This window comes from Streptopelia decaocto (assembly GCF_964273445.1).
Source record: "Streptopelia decaocto genome assembly, chromosome: 4".
Lineage (NCBI taxonomy): Eukaryota > Metazoa > Chordata > Aves > Columbiformes > Columbidae > Streptopelia > Streptopelia decaocto.
This window is the reverse complement of record NC_138658.1, coordinates 36,153,322-36,175,173: the sequence shown is the minus strand read 5'-3', so window position 1 is coordinate 36,175,173 and position 21,852 is coordinate 36,153,322. Positions and strand designations below refer to the sequence as shown.

Sequence of the window (21,852 nt, the reverse complement as noted above, 5' to 3'; positions counted from 1 at the left end):
CGTTTCCTCCCCCGGACTGCAGCTCCCGCTCCCGCCTCGCTCCGGACGCCGCTCCCGCCGTTCTCGGGGCGGAGGGGGGGTATCCCCGAGCGCTGGGCTGGTGACCCCCGCCCGCCGCGGCCGGGCGAGGCCGGACCGGCTCCGCACCCCCGCGGGACCCGGCCGCGCTGCGGCTCCGCGCAGGGGCGCGGGCGTGAGGGTGCCGGGGCGGGCGAGCTGCCCGGGGGTGACGGGCCCTGCGCCTTCCCTTCTCCACAGGCGGTGCGAGGGAGATGCGGCACCGAGGAGCGGGCTCGGCCGAGGGTCTCCTGACGGGCTGACGGGCGCGTTTGCAACTCCGGGAGCGGCTTGGAAGAAAGCGGCGGCAGCGGCCGCGAACGTCGTACGGCGAGTTGGAAACAACATGAATACTTCGGTTCTCGCCCCCCTGGGAAATGTTTCCGGTCACCTGAATTTTTCGGAGAAGAACTCGCAGATGTTGCAGTTTGAGGATGAGGATTGCCACGTGCCTTTGGCCATGGTCTTCACTTTGGCCTTGGCTTATGGAACTGTGATAATTCTGGGAGTCTCAGGGAATCTGGCCTTGATTGTCATTATTTTAAAACAAAAGGAGATGCGCAATGTTACTAACATCCTCATTGTCAACCTGTCCTTTTCTGATCTTCTAGTGACCATTATGTGTCTTCCCTTTACCTTTGTGTATACTTTGATGGACCACTGGATTTTTGGGGAGGCCATGTGCAAACTGAATCCTTTTGTGCAATGTGCCTCAATCACAGTCTCAGTCTTTTCTTTAGTCCTCATTGCTGTCGAACGCCATCAGCTCATCATCAATCCCCGTGGCTGGAGGCCGAACAACAGACATGCCTACATGGGGATTGCTGCCATATGGATTTTAGCCACAGCTTCCTCTTTGCCTTTCCTGATCTACCACGTGTTAACGGATGAACCCTTCAGAAACATAACGTTCAATGAATATAAGGACAAATACGTGTGCTTGGACCTGTTCCCCTTCGACACTGCCAGGCTTTCTTATACCACGACGCTTTTGGTGATTCAGTACTTTGGACCACTTTGTTTTATATTTATTTGCTACTTAAAGGTAAGAGAGAATCCCCTTGTGGTATGTACTTCTTTCTGTCTGGTGTTTGATTATTCTTGCAAAGATGATGCTTGTAGGTTAAATGATCCCATGTTTCTCTTTGTTGAATTTCCTGCAGATATACATACGATTAAAAAAAAGGAACAACATGATGGACAAGATGAGAGACAATAAGTACAGATCGTCTGAAACCAAAAGGATCAACGTCATGCTGATCTCAATAGTGGTCGCATTTGCAGTTTGCTGGCTGCCTCTCACCATCTTCAATATTGTGTTTGATTGGAATCATGAAATTCTGCCTGTTGCTACTTGCAGCCACAACTTGTTGTTCCTGATTTGCCACCTCACTGCCATGATCTCTACCTGTGTGAACCCAATTTTCTATGGGTTTCTCAATAAGAACTTCCAAAGGGACCTGCAGTTTTTATTTCATTTTTGTCATTTCCGCTCCCGCGAGGAGGATTATGAGACAATAGCCATGTCCACCATGCACACAGATGTTTCAAAAACCTCTTTAAAGCAGGCAAGCCCAGTGGCATTTAAAAAAATAAATAGTGATGATGATGACAAAATATAAAGAAGTAATAAAAATTCCTTACCAAACTGCTGGAAGCGTGATCGCAGGTGAAATGTGTCCAAGGACAAGCACAATTACATAACAAGTACAAAATGGGTAATGTTTTTCTTCTTTTTCCAAGGAACTTTGATTGTTGTCACTTTGAAATTAAACGTTGTGCATTTTTGCCCCCGTTACTGCTTTAATGTTCATAGCAGTTACAACTGAATCTTATTATAAGGCATAGTTGGACCTGCTACTGCCTATGTTTTCATCAGGTGTCTTTTGTTCTCTTTTCTTTGTATAGTGATGTGTGCTTTAGCACAAAGATGTATGTATTGATTTTTTTTTTTTTTTTCAAATAAGTAGTTTTCAGGAGTGTCCTTCTAACATAATTAGAAACAATATGAACTGCAGGGAGGCTGTCAGTACAGAGGACACTCATCCCAGCATAAAATTAGGACCTTGAAGAGTTCTTTTTTTTTTTTTTTTTTTTAAATCTGTGTTTTGATCCATGTTAAAATCCTGTAAAATCAGTGTAGGCATGAAGAAAATGATACTGTGAAACCTGTAGAATATGTTAAATGGGGACATGCATTTGTCTCATTCATAGAGGCAATTCAGGCTGTAATTGCTTAGGTTCAAAGACAGGATTAAGAGAGAAATTCTGTTCTCATTTATGAGAATAAAACCCTACAGTAATTCCACAGAGCACAATGGGATAACTCTGATGTTCCACCACAGCAAATGAAAGCACAAATGGGCTTTCAGTCCCAACTGATTTTAGCCAATTTTAATAATACAGGCTTTTTAATTTAAAAAGCGCAGACCCCATTTTCATTTGCCAGCACTGACAAGAGTTAGTGTTGCTGGGATGAACTGTACTGTCTGTCCCAAGCCCATGAACCATCTAATTTCTCCTTGAGACCTATGTTCAGAACCTAAAGGAAGATGAGACTGTTGACTGTACAGATGAAAATGAAAATCACGTCTGGTATTAAAAAAATAAGCTTTAGCTACTCGAGTCTTTTCATAACAATTAGTGCTGATCTATAAAAAATATGTATAGCCTCATAATATTCTGTGTTCAGATGCAGTGGTATAAACATGGATTATCTCCAAGACAATGGATGGTTTAATCAAGATCTGCAAAATTTAAAAGGAGGATATGGATATAGTTTGGGTGTAATTCGTATGTTTTAGCTTTTGAACTCACAGTTTCCACAGTTGGTTGAAGTGCAGAAATATTTGCCAAATATACATAATAGAGCTTTGTGTGTTATTGTTTAAAATATATATCCTCTAATTACACAAAATATACATTACTAGATCCCCAGCTGAGGTAAACCCATATAACTTAACTGCTGTAAATGAAACTACAACAATATCAGCCAGCTGAGGTTGTGTGTCATACAGTGTACTTTGCTGTACAATCAATGCCTTTTTGAATAATCAGCTTTTTAAAAATACAGTATGGACCCTACTTTCTTTTAGCAAGGTCACTTTAAACCATTCTGGCAGAGAAGAGGGTCTTTAAAATGGATATAAATGTAAATGTAGCATAAATGGAAATCTGATCTGATATCTTTCTGAGCAAAAAGGTATCAGGATGTGATGATGAATTTAATACGTTCTAAATTTCACATGGATAAATGCCTAAGAAATGAAAATTATTTGGTTTGCCAGTATTTAAAAGTCAAAAAATGTGCCTTGTGCTGTCTTCTAAATAATGTAGAATATTAAAGTAGCAATGTGTTCTTGTGCATTACAATTCCATTTATTTCTCTACTGGCAGATAATTTAATTAAAAAGGAGGTTTCTGTGGTTGAAAACAGAGAGGGAATGTAGAAAATGAATTATAAGACAGAGCTTTCTTTCAGAGCTTTGCCCTTTTGTATTTTATGAGATTTCACTTTTCTTTGTGGCTCTCTATGGAGCGTGTTGCTAGTAATTTGACAAGAGTCTCCTGAAATTACTCCCCTGTCACTTTACAATAATTTTCATATGCTAAGGAGTGTGTAATTTCACAAAAAGATACAATGTAGAAACCCAGCCATGTTCTTCTATTAAGAATGTCACAGTGGGTTTTTCCCAGTAGAAAAAAAAAAAAAAAGTCAGTGAATTTTATGTTTTTTCCCATTTTTGAAAAAAAACAAACAAACAACACTTTATTCCAATCCAGTAGAAGAAGAAAATGGAGTTATTTAAGAAAGTTACCAGTTTGCTGGAAAATTTTGATCAGGCTGAATTAGGTATTTTTACAGAGTAGGAGTTGGAGCAACTTCAAGGGAACCTGCTGATGCAGAGAGACCTAAAACTGGTGTGTCCTAAGATTCAGAGGTCTTCAGTGGGATGGCAATGTAATTCCTCCTGTGTCAACCTTTCTCCTTCTCAAGGTATGGTCTCAAAATATAGAGCCCATCTGATGCCATCTCATCCTGTCTCCTGAGAATATGCATTGGGTTTTTTTGCCTACCAATGCCTGATAAACAAGGTGAATTTGAGGAGGAGCATTCCTTCGGCTTATACACGTTAAGCTCAGGAGGCATTTTTCCACTGCACTGCTGTCCTAGGATTGGGCTTCTCTTCTACGTTTCCTCACTTGCCTGCAAGGAGCCTTTCTGAGCTTCTGCTAAGGGCATGGGCTGGCACATCATCATGCCAGTAGCACAGGGGATGCTGCCTGAAACGATGGTGGAAACGAGCACAGTATAAAGAGTCTTCAGCAACAAAATGCATCTGGAGAATTTCAGAAGCAAAATCATTGCTCTTCTGAAGAATTTGTGATGAGGACAAGGACAAAAGTAGTCTCTCCAAGGTGCTGACCTGACATCTGCAAGGTGCAGATGGCATCTACCGCGAGCAGTATTTTTGTCTTTGGTTTAATGACTTGACACCGGAGTCCTCCAAAGCCACTTGAGACATTCCCTCCTGACACTTGGCTACAACACTATTCCTCTTTTACACTTCCAGAGCTCTAGTATGGCTTCTCATCCTCTGTATGCTAAATTTCTCTACAGGTTAATTTGCGGGGTTTCATGTTTCTCTGTCATTTCTCAGTCATTTTGGTTTGATATTTATTCCTTCTATGCTTTGTTTTGTCAAACTCCCCACACTTCAGCACATGCAGATTCCTATCCCAAAAGCCTGAAGATCCCTCTTATTCTTTCAGACAGGTAGAAAAATTTTACTGGCAGAAAAACAGAACAGTGAGGGATCTATAATGTATCTCGCTATTTATGTGCAAGACATTTCATGTCAAATCTACAGTGTTAGGTGACAAATGTAACTACTTAATAAACATTAATATCTGCTTCATTTGTCATCTTAAACTTCACTTTTATCCACCACACACATTTAAAGCTTCTGCATAATCTAAATACACCAGCATATTTGTATGTCATCTTAATAAATATTTCTGTATTCCCATATTGCTTTTTTTCAATGTATCTCTTGGTTGTGTCATTGCCACTGTGTACAGTAATTTCACAGCTTTCACATCTTCAATCAAAAAAAGGATAATAATAAAGGAAAAAATTAATTGATAATAATACCTGCTTTGGGTAGACTAGGAAAAAGCCGGATATTTAAAAAAAAAAAAAAAATCAACTTTGTTTTTTCCACCTCATAAAGAAATCAGATTTAAACCAAGAAAAGGAATGAATATGACAGCCCCCCACCCCAGGTCACTTGTGCTGATGCTGACTGCATCTCATCACTGATGGTGTGAAAGGTTCATATATTCTGACTCTGCTGTCTTGCAGCACAGTACCACCTATTATTAATTGATCTTAAAAGCAAAATTTGATGCTGATTCATATTCAGACTGTAAACCAGCATATGTTTAAATCCAGGCCTGTTCATCAAATTCTGATTCTGACCTCAGGAGAATGTTCTGAGATCAACGAAACTCAAGCATTTGCTTAATCATTTGCCAAAGCACTCTACTGAATAGAAGTACACTGCTGGCTGGCAGCTCACACTCTTTCCTAAAAATCAGGTTTTGGATTTCAGCATATTATAGAAATAAATTGATGGCATATAGTTTTTCTCTGGATATTTCCTTGGATTTTCTCTGGAGTCCAGTGCCTGACAATGCTTCAGTTTAAGGCTTTGCTTCCTAATTCCTTGTATCAAAGAATTTACCAAACTGGTACATAGAAAATTGAAACAAAAGGAAACGTTTTTCCTGTTCTTATTTTTAAGGCACAAATAGCAGTAGGAAACATGAGCTTAAATAACACCTCTGTCTGCAACAGATTAAATTTGTTCAGCTGAGTAAAGAGAATGGAGAAATAATAATTAGAACCAATTAATTATTGTGGACAGCCATTTCTCAACTGAAGGATGTATACAACTCCAATTCCTGTGTTCCTGTACTATGTGGTATCTGCTTCCCTGACTCATTACTAAATACCCAAGTCATTGCTAAAGTTGATGTGAAAGAAAATTCTTTTCTTCTATCTGTGTTTTGCAGAATTTTTGTTTGAGGAATGTATGTAAGAAGGATAAATATGACCAGCTTTAGTCTCTTACACTTTAATTAGCTTGTGCTCAGAAATAACTTCTATTCAATATTTCTGCCCATGCAAAATAGTGTTAATGCTCTAACTGAAGTTGATTAAATATTAGGGAGAGCATCCACAAGCACTAACTTCAGCTGGAGAATGGTAGTTTTCCAAGCCTCCTCCAGTGACAGCCTGAGGACAATCACACCTGCTCTACTCTAGGTGCTACGCATCTACCAAAATCTCTCTCTCCATTATCTCTACAGGCTGCTTCCAGGGCCAGCACTGGGCCTTGTGCTACTGCCTCCCTTCCTCCATCTTCCATGGTGCTTCTGCTGTCCCTTCATACTTCATAGCCTTGGCAGCTGGTTTCTATGGAAGTTGTAGCAATTTGTACTCCGATTTTGTAAAGTGCCGGAGTATATGGTAAAACTCAACTCTGTTCAGGGCAGTGCTTTACATAGTTTCTTCCATTAAAATTATCTTCTGGCAAGTTTCTGGTAAGGAAGTTTCTCAAAATTTGCTCTTCATAGAAGTAAAAAATTTACAAAGCCTATTTAGGAATTAGGTCCACACAGAACATCTAGGTCATTGCAGCAAAACTGACAGCACACAATGTCTCATGTTTTCCGAAGATCTTGGTTGATGATCTGTTTATCTAACATAGATCAGGCTTAGTTGCAAAAAATTTGCACTGAATGCAAGTATGTTTGAGATTGCTGCACAGAAGAGGCTCTGCATGGTTAACTAACTTGCCACAAATTATGTAAAATTTCAGATATACAGGGAAATAGATGAAGTTTGGAAAAGAGCGAAAAAGCAAATGATCTTGATGAAGTCTTGATGCATTCTGTCAGATACGTACAAAAAGACTCAAAGGGGGACTCAGACATTTATTTATTTTGGGGGCCAACAGACTGAAAAATAAAATTTTGGGGGTCAAAGTGGAGGTCAAAAAAGGAAATATGATAAATAGATTCTCTGCTCCTGTTTTCAAAAGAGGGATATGGATCTTTATAAATGACTCTGAAAATGTATTTTAAGATTCTTCAGCTTAGATTAATTTTGATCTCTTTCTGAAATAATGGAAACAAACTGTTTTTGGCACAATTGAAAAATAACAGCTTTCCATCGCACCCACCCACTGCACATGAGTCCATTTGCTTTCACTTCTGCACAACATGGAGAACCCTTGTTTATGACAGGAGAAGTAACCTGAACAACAAAGCTCTCCTTGTCTTTCTTGTTTTGTGTTCACACTGATACTGTGCTGCTGTTCTTCACTTTGCAATCTCTTTTTTCTTTTTGCCCACAAGCTATGACATTTTTATTATGCTATTTATATTGTTTCTTAATAAAAACTCTCTGAAAAAAATGTTATTGAACGATTCTATTCAATGTGTGCTTGAACATATGTGTGAAAGGCCATACAGGATTTGTAGAAATGTGACTGGCAATGTGTTGATATTTCAGGGGGTGGAGAAGTAGAAAATATATTTGTTGCATACTGTTATTCAGCCCTTTTCATCTAAAGCTTTTGCTATAATTTTAATTAATGTAATCTAAATGTCAGCTAAATTTACATATCTAGTGTTTCCTTTTGGTGACCACCCTCCAGAGACATCCAGCTGGTAGGAGACACCAGGTAACACAACTTGTTTCCTTACTGATGGCCCTCATGATTGCTTGTAAGCTTCTCATTGTTTATAATACACTTGAAGATATATATGCAATAGTGTTTACTTCTTTCTCTTTAAGACTAGTAAATGTTGTACATTTAAGAGATTTAATAGATAGCACTGCATTATCTTTTCTGACTTTTTTTTCCATTATTGTTATTACTGTGACATTTGAGGCTCTTTAAATAAGCCTCGATTTATTATCATTGTGGCACAGATGTCCCCTGGATGTTGGTCACTATGTTCATGTGCTTATAAATAGACAGGTGCTAAAGTAAGAACCTTAAAGCCTCATCTAAAACACTGCAAGGTTAGTGGAAAGCCTCTCCTTGACTTCAGTGGGCTTTGGGTAAGGTCCTTGTTTGAAGTGACACTAAGGTACAATACTCATCTGAATATCTGTTTCCTAGAGAGGGCAGCAGGCCACAAAAAGTGACATTTACCTATCTGTGTGGACTCAGCAGAGACACAACTCCAGAGTCCTCCATGTAAATTCAAGGGACATACCAAAAAGCCATTTTCAGCTGGTACTTACAGTAAGGTTATTCTTTTAAATTCTTCCATAAGTTTTACTCTGATGTATTTTCTTGACATAGTCACAAGTGAGATGTGTCTGCCAAGCAGTCTGGCTTACTGATTTAAACCAATTTCCTTCACAGAAAATTAAAGAGGGCAACAGTAATTCTGAATGTAATTTTGGCTCTTGACAGGTATACCTATTTATAGATTTCCAATATTAAAAGTGTGGGGTTTGTTTAGTATTATTATTACTGCTGTTTTTTTCACTTTATCAAAAAAAAAATCACTAACAGCCAGATAGCATAGTTTACATTTAAAATTCACTACAGGCAGTAAGGAACCTCAGCCTGCAGCAAAAGCTGTGGATTTACCTGGTAATGATACTCCTACAGAAGAAACATCAGCAATCATGAGTAAAACCACTGCAAATAGTCGTTTACAAAAGGCCCTCTCCAGAATTAGGTAAGGGCACCTTTAAGTCAACATATAGAAACTTGGATTCAAGTACTAATATCTTTGTGGTGGAAATTATGCATTCAGATAACCCAGCGACTACGTGATATTATAAAGCCTGAGCCTTTTCTCACTTATATTAGTCCAATGCTGCAGTAACATCTCTGATGCTGTTCAGAAGATAATGCTGTAGATGAGGCAGTTAAATGAGATCAGTCTGTAAAGGCTGTCAGACTGTTTTTTTAGGCTCATAGATTTCATATTACCTAGGATCAAGACAGCATAATGAATATTTAACCCTACTGTTCCTTAAGGAAATGATGTACTTTGGCTGCCTCTTCTCCCTTCCTTTCCTTGGCTTTTGAATTCCTTGATAATTTTCACTCAGACCTGATAGATTTGCCAAAGCTTTTTGTGGGTGAAATGGTGTTGGATAAGTCGAGTATCTGTTCTTTAAATAAATTTGTTATTTTAAGCAGAACCTACATGTTCTAGGTGTTTTCATCTGTGGTATCAATATTATCTACTACACAGCAATATACAGATATATGTGTTTAATATCTCTTAAAGAAGCATTTTAAAATGCTGACTTTAAGTGACTTTTACATATTTATAAAAAAGCTCCAAACCTATAGCAGTTTTTATGTTCTGGGCATGCTTCTGGAAGGAACAAATCAAGCTGCACCAGTTGTGCAGCTGTGCTGACTGTACAGCTGGTCTTGACTACGGGTCTTTTGTTTCTGTGACTCTGGGACCCTGTCTGAGGATCAGCATCTGCTTGGGAGAGATGGGATCTACCTCAGTAAGTGAGGCAAAGGTATCTTTGCCATCAGGACGGCTGAGCTGGTGAAAAGGTCTTTAAACTGGGAGTGATGTGAGATGAAGACTATTACCAGCAGCCTGTGAGGGAGTGACACACATGGCTGACAGATAAAGGGCTTGAGATGGTGTGAATGAAGGCAGAGGCAAACCCAACAAAACAGTTTAAATGGGGTTGCCTCAAGCACTTGCAGGTAAGCAAGGAAGTGCCTATAAGACACCAATCTGAGAACAATCCAGAGACCTTTTTGGGGAAATTGGCATGCTGGCGTTCCTCTCTGTAGTGCATTTACACTAATGTGTGCAGCATGGGGAATAAACTTGAGTAAGTCGAGATCTCTGTGTGATTGCAGGGCTATGGTCTTGTTGGGATCGTGGTGATGGGAAGGGATGGTTCCCATGACTGGAGTGTTGCAATGGAGGGATACAGGCCCTTTAGGAAAGACAGGACAGGAAGATGGGAAGGTGGAGTTGTCCTTTGAGAGAACTGTTGGAGTGCATGGAGCTCTTCTGAATATGAATGAGGAGTCAACTGAGAGCTTATGTGTGAGGATTAAAGAACAAACCAGTATGGGTGACACTGTAGTGGGTGTCTGCTGCAGTCTGCCTGATTAGGGAAACAGTAGATAAGGCCTTCTACAGACAGCTAGAAGAAAACTCATGTTCACAGGCCCTGATCCTTGTGGTGGACTTTAACTACTTCAATACCTGTGGGACATAAGCAGTTTGGGAGGATCCTGGTGACCGCTGATGACAACTTCCTGACATGGGTGATAGAGGAGCAAATGAGAAAACATGCTCTGCCATACCTCATACTTGCAAACAATGAAGAGCTTGTCAGGGATGTGAAGATCAAAGGCAGCCTTGGCTGCAGTGATGGTGGAGTTCAGAGTCCTAAAAGGGGGGAACAGGGCAAAAAGCAAGATCACAACCCTGGGCTTCAGGAGTGCAGGCTTTGGCCTCTTCAGGAATATGCTGGAAAGGGTCCCATAGGATAAAGTCCTGGAGGGAAGAGGGGGCCAGGCAAGCTGGTTGATATTAAAGAATTATCTCTTCCAGGCTCGAGAACAGTCCATCCCAATGAACAGGAATTCAAGATGACAGAAGGTCTGCATGGATGAGCAAGAAGCTCCTGGGAAAACCCGAATGCAAAAAGTAAGTATACAGAAGGGGGAAGAAGTGGTAGGTAACATGAAAGGAATATAGAGACACTCCTTGAACATACAGTGATGGGGTTAGGAAAGCCAAAGCCCAATTGGAGCTGGGACTGGTAAGCGAACAAGTTAACCAGTAAGGCAAAACAAACAAGCAATAGGAAGGGCTTCTGTAAGTACATAAACAACAAAAGGAAGACTAGGGAATATATGGGTCTGCTGCTAAATGGGGAGGGGGCCTAGTGACACAGGACATCAATAAGGCTGAGGTACTGAATGCTTTCTTCCCTCAGTCTTTACTACTATGACCAGCCTCCAGAAATCCCAAGACCTGGAGACCAGGGGGAAAGGCTGGAGCAAGGAAGACATACCCTCACTGGAAGAGGATCAGTTTAGGGAATACTTAAGCAAACTGGAGATAAATAAGCCCATTGGCCTTGATGTGATGCAGCCTTGCCTCATGGTGGTTCAACAACTAATCCTGGAGACCACTTCCAGGCTCATGAAGGACAGGAAGGTGATCAGGAGTAGTCAGCATGGGTTCTCATAGGGGAAGTTATGCTTAACCAACCTGATAACCTTCTGTGATTAAGGTTATCTTACCAAGCCATATACTGGCTTGGTAGATGAGAGTAGTGGATATTGACTACCTTACAGAAGGTTGTTGACACTGTCTCCTTAACATGATTATAGAAAAGATGATGAAGTACAGGCTGGATAAGCAAGCAGTAAGGTGGATTGAAAACTGGCTGAATGGTCAGGCCCAGAGAGTGGTCATCATTGGCTCTTTTCAGTGGTGCTCTGTGACAGGACAAGAAACAATGGGTCTGAAACACAGGAGATTCCCTCTGAACATCAGGAAACACTTTTTTACTGTGAGGGTGACTGAGCACTGGCACAGGTTGCCCAGAGAGGTTGCGGAGTATTCATGCCTGGAGATATTCAAAACCCACCTGAACATGGTCCTGGGCAGCTGACTCTAGGTGGCCCTGCAAGGGGGGAAACAGACTAGATGACCTCCAGAGGTCCCTTCTAACCTCAACCATTCTGTAATTCTGTGAATGATGACACCACAAATTTATCCATGGAATAAAGCTTCACTCTTCAAGTAAAGCTCTCAGAGAAACTCTTTTTATCTCCAAGCTCTGAATTATTGTGTTTCTAAACCACATCTATTTGCTATCATATTTACTATGCTGTAATTACTGTTAGCTTTCCATTTATTTTACTCCAGTGTTATAACAGAGAGAATGTTCTCAAATGTCAATTCTTCAGACATCTTGAAAAACACAACCTGATTTCACTAATCTCTTAAAACACACTAGACTCTGAAAAAAGCCTTTTTACTTACTTTGTAAATGTTTCCAGGCTAACACATTACACGATGTATTGCTTTTACTAATCCATTAAGCAAGACCCAAGTAACCTTTCATACCAGAGTATTGCCACTTACTTCACTCTGCTGTTCAGATTTGGTATAATAGACTCTTTGACCTGTTAAACTATATTTGATTTATACAGTCACTGCCAGAAAAGCACTGAATATAAGAGTAACTTGGTACAGTTGTACTCTTACAAATTTGGAGAAGATTGGGAGCTATGCAGGTAAAAGCATTTTTATCAATGCCTGAGTAAGGAAAATAATAGAAAGCTCAGTCTTGTCTCTTGTGTTGGGCAGCAGCCATCTGGTCAGCATTATCTGGGCAATGAGCATGCTCTGATGTCTGAGTTATGTAGGGCAACATAGGAAGGAGTACCATGAGGTCCAGAGTTATGGGCCACAATCATGAGTTGTGGTAATGGAGTGTTCATCTGCATGGGAATTTGAGGAAAGAGGTGTGGAAAATTTGGAGGGTCAAGGAGCAGATACAGGGCATAGGGACGTGGATTTCAAATCTTGTTAATTTTGTTATTTAGAATGACCTGTGATAGAAAAAGTACAATAATTATCAGTTTCTAGGCCAAGCTATAGTACATGTGTTTATCAAAGTTTGTGGTTTAGACATTTTTAATTTTAAATAAATCTCACAATTGTTTGAATGGTAAAATCCAGTTTAGCATGATTCCTATGTTAGAAAGAGAACTTGTCAGTGAGGGTGCTGACAGTACAAATTATTCTTTTGCAAATCTACAAATTATTCTTTTGCAAATCTAAAGCCAGCTGAATTTGAAAGAGTTCTGATTGCTCTAATAGACTTTACTTACTTGGTATAATAGATTTTTTTAAAAAAAGCTACAGATGAATCAGTGTTTCTGATGAATATATATACAATACTACTGGCGGCATAATACAGACATGTTACACATTTTTACTAAAAATTGGTGCTAGCTCTGTCACACTGAATGTTGCCATTTGATTTCTCACATGGTTTTCTTAGAAATGTGTCACTTTTTGTACAATGACTATGATTGCAGCTAAGCAAAAAAAAAAAAAAAAAGAGAGACAAACAAAACCTCTTAGCTCAGAAGGTGTATTTTTACATGATTTCTTAAACCCTCCTCCGTCTCCATCAAACACCTCTCCAACTTGAGTTTTCAGTTCAAAGTAGCGGAGTGGGTTCTGATGACTAAAATCTCACTGAAGGCCTCTACCCACTCTGATCTAATCTGAAAGCTATGCTGATTTTCCAATGCTCTCTGAAAGAGGATGCCTGCTAGTAGTAGTATTTAATTAGACCTGAAACTACTCTGCTGACATGCCCTAGTAGTTAGCTAGAATTCAATAGCAGTTAGGACTGTTTTAATTAGACAGAAACGGAGATAAACATATTCTTTGTGTAATGCTTATTTAGAAACATTTTATATATGGTACTGTTTCCAGAACAACGGGAAACTTATTGTAAGACAAGTTCCAAGTGAGCCTGGGTTTAAGAAGCTCTGTCTCCTTTCTGTGTTGTGTTGGCAACTCTTTACACTGACCCCCTCGATTCCCATTGCAAGCAGCCAATATTGCAATAATAGAAATGATGATTGCACAGACCTCTTGTAGGTATGGTTCAGGATTAAGCAATCCTTCTCCACACCTTCCTCTCTTCCCACGCCTACGCATTGCAATCACTTGTCACACTGAAGGGTAAACTAAGCTGTGGCATTGATCCAGCTTAATAACAATAAAACTAACAGTAAAGAAGGGATTTGAATGAGGGAATTGGTCCAATTTGTCACCTGATTACACAAACACTTGTTCTGATGCGAAGGGCAGAAGTTAATGGGAGGAATAAGTGAATGACCAGGGACGGGAATGCACAGTGCTTAGGCTGGCATGGTGTTGAGCATTGATAAGGATCATGGCTGAAAACATTGTGACTAGTTCAGTCAGGAGAAGACACATTCAGAACAGGGGGAACTGCGATCTACACATTAACGACGAGCTAACGAGCCACATGTCAGGCCGGCTAACCGACCGGAGATGGAGGATGTGCTGGAGGGCACGTAGCCCCATCCCCTGATATGCCCAGCTTGGCAAACAAAGGGGAAAAGTTGAGACCCTTTTGACATGGCCCGGGGCTTGTCGAACCTTGTTCATCTTTCGCAATCACCACTTCCCTCCCCGCCCCCAACGACTTTCCTCTACTCTGGGAGCTATAAAAAGCTCACAAAAAACAGCACGGTTTTTGGGGGGAATACCACCTCGGCCTCACTGGAGGAGCCTACCAGTCTCACCGAAGGAAATACCAGCTTGGCCTCACCAAGAGAATACCAGCACCCTGAGGACCTTGACTCTGAACCAGACATCGGAGGACACTGCGCTCCTGACCCCAGCATCCTCGCTGTGGAACACCGAGGCTACACATCATCGTACAAGTCCTGTCATCCGCACTGTGGGGCCGTAAGAGACTGGATCCCTCACTCTTTTCTTTCTTCCTTTCTCTCTGCTTTTTCCTTCTCTCCTTTTTTCTATACCCTCATTTCTTTGTCTCTCCTTCCATATATAAATATTACTCTCTTTCTCTCTCCCTTATACCTTAGTTTTCCTTCCCTCCCTACCACTCTCTTTCCCTTTTGAACATATAAGGATAACACCATCTTTAAGCTCTGCTGTTGATTTCTGGTTAAATTTCATATTATAAATATTGATGGTTGCCAATATACCGTTCGTAGTAGGATTTTTGCTGTTAATGTGTTGATAAATTCTCTTATACTTTTGCCAAGTCACCATTCACTGTAACCAATATTCCAACAAGTTCTTTTAGTAAAACTCACAATTGAATTGGACCCCGGAGGTGATTGTCTGTCATTCACTTCACGTAACCGCGCAGAATTAATCCAGAGTTAACTCGCACCTGATCTCATCTGTTGAGTCAGGGTGTGTGTCCCGTTCAGAGCTAACTCATCCCTCATCCCATCTGTCGGGACGGGACACATGGCTAGTCAGACTGTGCCCTAGCTTTATAATACGGAAAATGCTTGTTAATCCATCAGCTCTGACCTGCTCTGAGGTGTGCTATTCTGGGTGGCCACCATTGTGTGATCAGCTGGTTTTGCCAAACGAAAAGACTTGATTGGACTTTGTCTAGAGCCTGGAGTCCTTACTGCTTTAAATGGTTTTGCGCTTGTCTTCTGATTTAAGCTGTACATGCTGACATATCTTTCCATATAGAATCTCCTTTTATGCATGCTATACCGTAGAAGCTGTTAGCTCTGTTTCAAGAAACATAATAATCATGGAAGTATGCATTTTCTAGTAAACTCTACAACCATGTGTAGCGATCCACAGTGTGGGTCTTTGGATTCCAAAGGCTGGTATTTCTGTGATATTTTTTTTTTTTTTTTCTTCAGCTGGAAACTTCGTGGAAGAAACAGATTGCTGCAGGGCTACATCCAATGAGTAAATAAAGACTCATGCCCTTGAGTCTACAGAACTGTATTCAGGAAAATGCAGTGGTCAAGATTCTGTTTGAGGAATATGCTAAGCAATATCACTAGCCCTGATATTCGAGCTTTCTTCAGATGTATTCTTGTATGTCAGTAGGTTCAAACTGTATTGCTTAAATCAGTGTGGGATGCTTTACCAGCAATTACTGTGTTGAACCACTGTGAACTCCAATTTTCAGCTCACTTTCTAAGTTCTAACTTAGAGGGAATTGCCTCGATTTAGCTAAGGTTGACCTATGAAATCATACATGACTCAGCCTGTCTCCCTTGTAAAGTGCTCAGAGACTATGATATGTGATACTAATAAAAGGGCAGAGTGTCTTTTAAGTATGATTTTTTAAAATATGTTCTCTGAGGCTGGTTGGTGTCATATATTTAAGTTTGAACAGCAGCATTTTCTTGAAAGACAGAAATAATAACTAAAATCTGAAATGTAAAATTGTTTTAACTGAATTTCAGTCCAGTCTCTAAGATACAGATGTGCACATTATATTAATACCCAGTACTAAGATCTTTGACTGACTGTATTAGCAAGTAATTGCAGGGGCATGTATCTGGATTACACATCACAACTTTTGCATGTAAATGTGTAATAAATGCATACAAATCCATTGTTGGAAAGATTGCTTTGAATAGAGAGTGACTGAAATAAGATAAGACATTTCTTAAAAGAAATCGCTATTAAACTGGTATTTTGGCTAACATCCTTTTTCTCAGTAACTTCTTGTCCATAAGAGGGGTATAAAATCTAAGAGATCAAAATAGAGTTCCTCTCTGGGTTCCATACAAGTTTTGCCAGAGGAAAGACTAGTAGGAGTTGTTGACTTTGCTTTATGTCCCATGCCTATTGGTATTGTGCTAACATTGTCATACTCCCAGGTGTTCTCCTTTTCTTCTGTGAAGTTTGTTCCATCATTTTTTTTCTGTTCCTCTTTTAAAAATACTTTCCTTTTTCTGCCCAGCCCTTCAAATGATCTTACTAGCTCTCCCACTTACAACATACAAAGAATTTGATGGCTAATTTTCTAAAATATGAGATAGATTTTATGACAATCATGGAAGATAAGTGTGTTTGATTTATACAACATATGAAATGAACCCAGCACAGTATTAATATAACTTTAAAAAATATATTGATTATTATTTTCCAGAAGGAATTCAGCTTTTTGCAGTATCATGGCTTTAGGTTTATTGTTCTTCCTTTATTTAACAGTACTTACAGTATCTACAAGGTCCATTTAAGTTTTATACTGTGGTCATTGTGCATACTGGGAAAGCTAAAAGCTCGATTTTCAGAGGCACAATAAAGTCTTAGACACCTAGCTCTCATTAAAAGGCAGTATCTCATGCATTTGACATTCTTTTTGCTATATAAACATAATGTTGATGAAGATAAAGAAGCAGAAAGTAACCTGTCCAATGTCATTAGAAAAGATCTCGGCATCCATGTTTATGCCTGTTAGTCTGTAGCCTTGAACTATTCTGGCTACTGTTCCCGTCATAGTTTCACGTAGGCTAATGACCAAAAGGCCATCCATGGGATAATCATCCAACTACCTTTCCCCAAGATCTTCCCTATGTTTGTTGCATTAGTATTAACATGTGGCATAACCCACACTGTCACGAGCATGGAAGACTACAGTAAAATAAGCCAGCGTGAATTGCAGTCACACCTTCAAATTCTTAAGCAGATGTTAATCACTAAAAACCTTGTTTAGGTGCTGTGTATGTCTGTAGAAGCATAAATTCTTCTGAGAACTCAAAATGATATAGCTTGTCTACTAAGAGATGCAATAGTGTTTACCTCCAGCTCTGTACACTGCCTGTCTTTGGGACAGTCCCATATGTGCTGCAAATATGTTTCAGATAATCTAGGTAAGAGCTGCTACATTTGCCTTTTGTAACCTGGGGGATTAAGATAACCAGCTTGCAAACTCTGTCAATACACAAACCAGCTGGCCCATTTCTGTACCCATGCTGTTCTGTTGCCCACTATCCCCTCTCCTCAACTCTTCAAATAGAAGTAAAACCTCCTTTACATCTCAGATATAGTACCTTGATTTAGGATCAGCACAATTCTCATCACTAGCCATTCACATTGTGAAAAATGCAGTTGTGATTCGTGTGAAGATGTTTAATGTTTACAGGTATAACCAAATGAGGCACGGACTCTGAACTTGGAAAAGGGAAAGGTGGTTGAGTTCTATGTAAAAAGTTATGAAACTTGTTTAGGAAGTTATATTGATAGAGGGAACTAACATTTTAAGGGTTAAGCAACTATATAATAAGGGCCTACTAACAAGCTAACATTTTAAACCACATTATTAATATCTAGTTTAGAGCTGTATGTAACGGATTGTGCTAAAAAAAAAAGGCAGGACTTCATTAAATGCCGAGATAAGAAGTTTTACAGCACCAGCTGCAACCTTGAGGAGACAAGATAGCCAAGATTTACAGCAAAAAGGAGGCACCAGTCTGGTTCCAGTTGGTTTGGTAGCTTGGATTCCAGCCAGTTCCTTCTAATGAGCCAAAGGTAAAAAGTCCACTGTGACGAAGCTGAAGGAGCCTTAATCCAAAGACCCCTAAAGACCCTTCCTCAAAATCACCAAGTGACATTGCGCAGGTGCAACAGGGGGGGGGTCAAGGAGTGGAATATGTAAATGGTTATCTGAGACTCATTTTAATAAAAAGCGGGAAAGGTCATGAATATGTATAGGCGTTTCTGGGGTCATTATGAATATGTAATACCATACTGTATTTAAGCACACTTCTTATTGTTAAAGGTGCACGTGTTGGGCGGAGTGAATCCCCCGTGCACCCAGCGCTGTTTTGCTTATGCTCTAATGAACACGCTTATATGGAATACAAGGAATGGATTAAACGTTGTTTATCCATAGAAAAAGCGTAAGTTATTTATTTCAACATCAACATCTTAGGTTTTTCCCCTCTGGCAACTTTTCAGAATTGCTTTGAATTTGTTATTTGTGATACTAAGTTTAATTTGATTGACACAGTATTAAATATCAAGGCCCTGCTGTGGATCCTACAAAAGTCCATAGGAAAAGACACTTAACTGCAATATGAGACATGCATTCTTTACTTTGTTGAACACTAATATTGTTGCTCCACAGGACCTGTTCTCCATGATGCATTCCACACTTTTTGTGTCCTCATAATTTCAACTAGGAAACTTGCACAAAATTTTTTTACTCCCTTTCAATGACAATTAGGGCATGGCCTAGGGCACAACCAGGAAGGTTCTTGGATTCAGGGTTTTAGAAGAAATGTTGGGCTGCCCTCCTTTAGACAAAACTAGGAAAAAAAGAATCAACTGGGAATTATGAGATATTTCCTTCAGCTGTAAAAACGACTTAAGAGACTAGCTTTTTATTGTTTATTGCCCGTCTACTAGTTCTTGAAGTAGTACAGCTGGTCCAATTTGAGAAGCAAGCCTTCAAAATATGATGGAGGTAACAGGCAACAATTGGAAGTGTCAAGATAGGAGTTCTCTCCATATCTAGGTGATTTATGATATCTTGATCTGATGGACAGAATAGTTCTCCAGGGGATAGGGTAACTGTACAAACAGCCTGCCTTTGAAATAATAGCTCTTTCAGAAGAGATTTCTTCAAGTACATGGAGTTTACAGCTGAAAGAAATACTTTCATATCCAAGTAAGATGAGTAAGGTCAATCTGCCAGGGTAAGCACTGAATCCATAAAGTCGCATTGTGAAAATTCTATGCAAAATGATGCAAAAGGATCTAAAGTGAATGAAGGTGGCTATCAATAAGAAATAGACAGAACAATGAGGATAAGAAGAAAAGTAGCTCTGGTAACAAACTTCTGATTTAGTGCCGATGGCCCTTTTGACTAAAAGTTAGAGAGAGGAACAACATTTGCAGCTATCTCTCTGCAGGCACCAGATTGCTAATAGAGGCAACAGAGCTTGAAAGTCCTTTGGTAAGGATCCAGTGTGGTGAATGGATGAGGAAAATGTGTAACAGCTTCATTGAACACTGAAATTGGTGTTGAAATAATATCAGATTTTTTTTTTCCAGGGTCAAACAGAAAAAAAAAACAACAGGGAAATATATGGTTTGGACTCTATGAGAATTCCAGGTTTGGATTTTATTTTAAAAAATTATACTGTACAGGGATATTTAACATTTTAAAAGATGTTTTTCTCTTAATCTTGATAAAATTTTAGTGAGAAATGCTGTTGTGAAACAAGAAAATGACATTGTCATTAAATGTTCAAAATAAGTTTTTTTCAGCTTTTTTCAAATAAAACTATATTTTCATAAGACCATGAAATTAATTGCTGAGAGACATTTAAAATCCTCTCCTGCCCCCAGAAAACAAACAAAAAAACATATTAGTTGAATGAAGCCAAATTTTGTGAATAACATTGTTCCAAATAAATGACATTTTTGGTGGTTTTGTTACTTTATAAAGATGCACTGATGGCAGTAATCCAATCCTGACCCACTCTCATAACACCCTAGATGTTACATGTAATTTCACAATAAATTGCAACCTGGAAAACCATTTGTCTTTCACATTTTTTCTCCACGAAATATTGCTGCGTTCCATATATGTGAGTGCTAAAATACTGTTGTATTATTAGAGAAATTGTGAAATATAAAACTTTAAATAGCTGGGTATCCTATTAGCATCCAGCATCATCCGAATAATGGCATGGGACTATGAACTCCTGTTGCGACAATTCTATGCAGAATGAGGCTGCACTGTATATTTTCACCTCCCCCAAAAGGAGATGGTAACTCAAGAAAAAACAGCATAACCAGAGGTACAGTGAAGAGGAAATAGTGGAGAAGCTTGGGAGCTTCAGACCATGTTCATCTTAGAATCTGTAATAATGTTTTTTGCTTAAAAAAAAAAGTTTACAAATTTCCTAGTGTCATATTGAAAATCAGAAAAAAAAAACTTTCATTTTTGAAAGGTTTCTAGAAATCTTTTTAGAAAAATAAGAGAAAGTTATGAATCCCTTGCAAATAACAGTTCTCATTTCAGTAAGTTAACTCCTATCTGCGTACATTTTTCTACAGTAATTCTCACCAAACATGCAATTCACGCTCTTTTCTGTCATTTTTTTCACAAAAAACCACAAAGTACAGTATCTGCTGTACTTATTCTGTGGTACTATGTGCTAGAATGTTTATGTGATGAAGAATAAGCTGGGACATGTGTGGGCGATAGCTTTGTTATTGTAGAAAGACTAAGCTTGAGAAATAAGCTCTAGTCACTATGGCAATGAACTTAAACTTGCCATGTACCATTGTAAGGTTTTTAAAATTCCCTTCCTTCCTTCCTTCCTTCCTTCCTTCCTTCCTTCCTTCCTTCCTTCCTTCCTTCCTTCCTTCCTTCCTTCCTTCCTTCCTTCCTTCCTTCCTTCCTTCCTTCCTTCCTTCCTTCCTTCCTTCCTTCCTTCCTTCCTTCCTTCCTTCCCAAACAATGAAGGAACAAATGAGTGTTGATTTGCAGCCCAGTTCTGCAAATCACATCAAACCCAATGCACAGATCCTATGGTGCTGGAAAATGAAGAAAAACAGACAGAAGGGGATAAAAAGATAAAAAAATAAGATAAAAAAGATAAAAAAAAAATAAAAGAGGGGAAGAAATGAGAGAGAATACCTGCAGAATACGTTATCAGTCTTTCTTGATAATAGGTGTGTTAGCTTCAGCTGTGTAACTTAATTTTGTTCAGTAGATACTTAACAGCTGATTTTACTTTGAAGTTTAGCGTGAAGAAATGAAATTCACTTTTTTACTCATTGCTCAATTTCAAGCATGCAATGGAATGTTATAATTCATTCACTGAAAACTATCATTTGGGATTGTTCACAGGACTATTGGTAAGCTTTCAACTATTTAATAAAGCATTTAGTAGCATGCAGGCAACTGACAGGATGTAAAAAAAAATGTGTTCTGTCTTTAAAGCTGAGCCATAATAATGACAAATTGTTAGTGGAACAACAGTTTCAATCATTAGACAGTAAAAGAAAGGTGATTATATGACTTTATATATCCTCATACATACTTAAGCACAAGTGTGTGCCTGTATATGTAGCGTTATAGAAGAGTTTTTCTTGTTTTCTTTTAGTTCCATCACCATGGCTGCATAACCCTGTAATGCAATGCTGTGTACAGAGATAATACTTTTA

At 39.2% G+C, this 21,852-nt stretch overlaps 1 protein-coding gene across 1 annotated transcript; it reads left to right on the top strand.

The window, feature by feature from the left end:
• Positions 1-361: 361 nt before the first annotated feature.
• Positions 362-1,679, top strand: NPY1R (neuropeptide Y receptor Y1; the record flags this gene model as incomplete). The annotated part of the gene is made up of 2 exons (XM_082050608.1): positions 362-1,102; positions 1,221-1,679. The coding sequence occupies exons 1-2, from the start codon at positions 404-406 to the stop codon at positions 1,677-1,679; spliced, it is 1,158 nt and encodes a 385-aa protein (XP_081906734.1). The 5' UTR covers positions 362-403.
• Between the last annotated feature and the right edge of the window lie 20,173 nt (positions 1,680-21,852).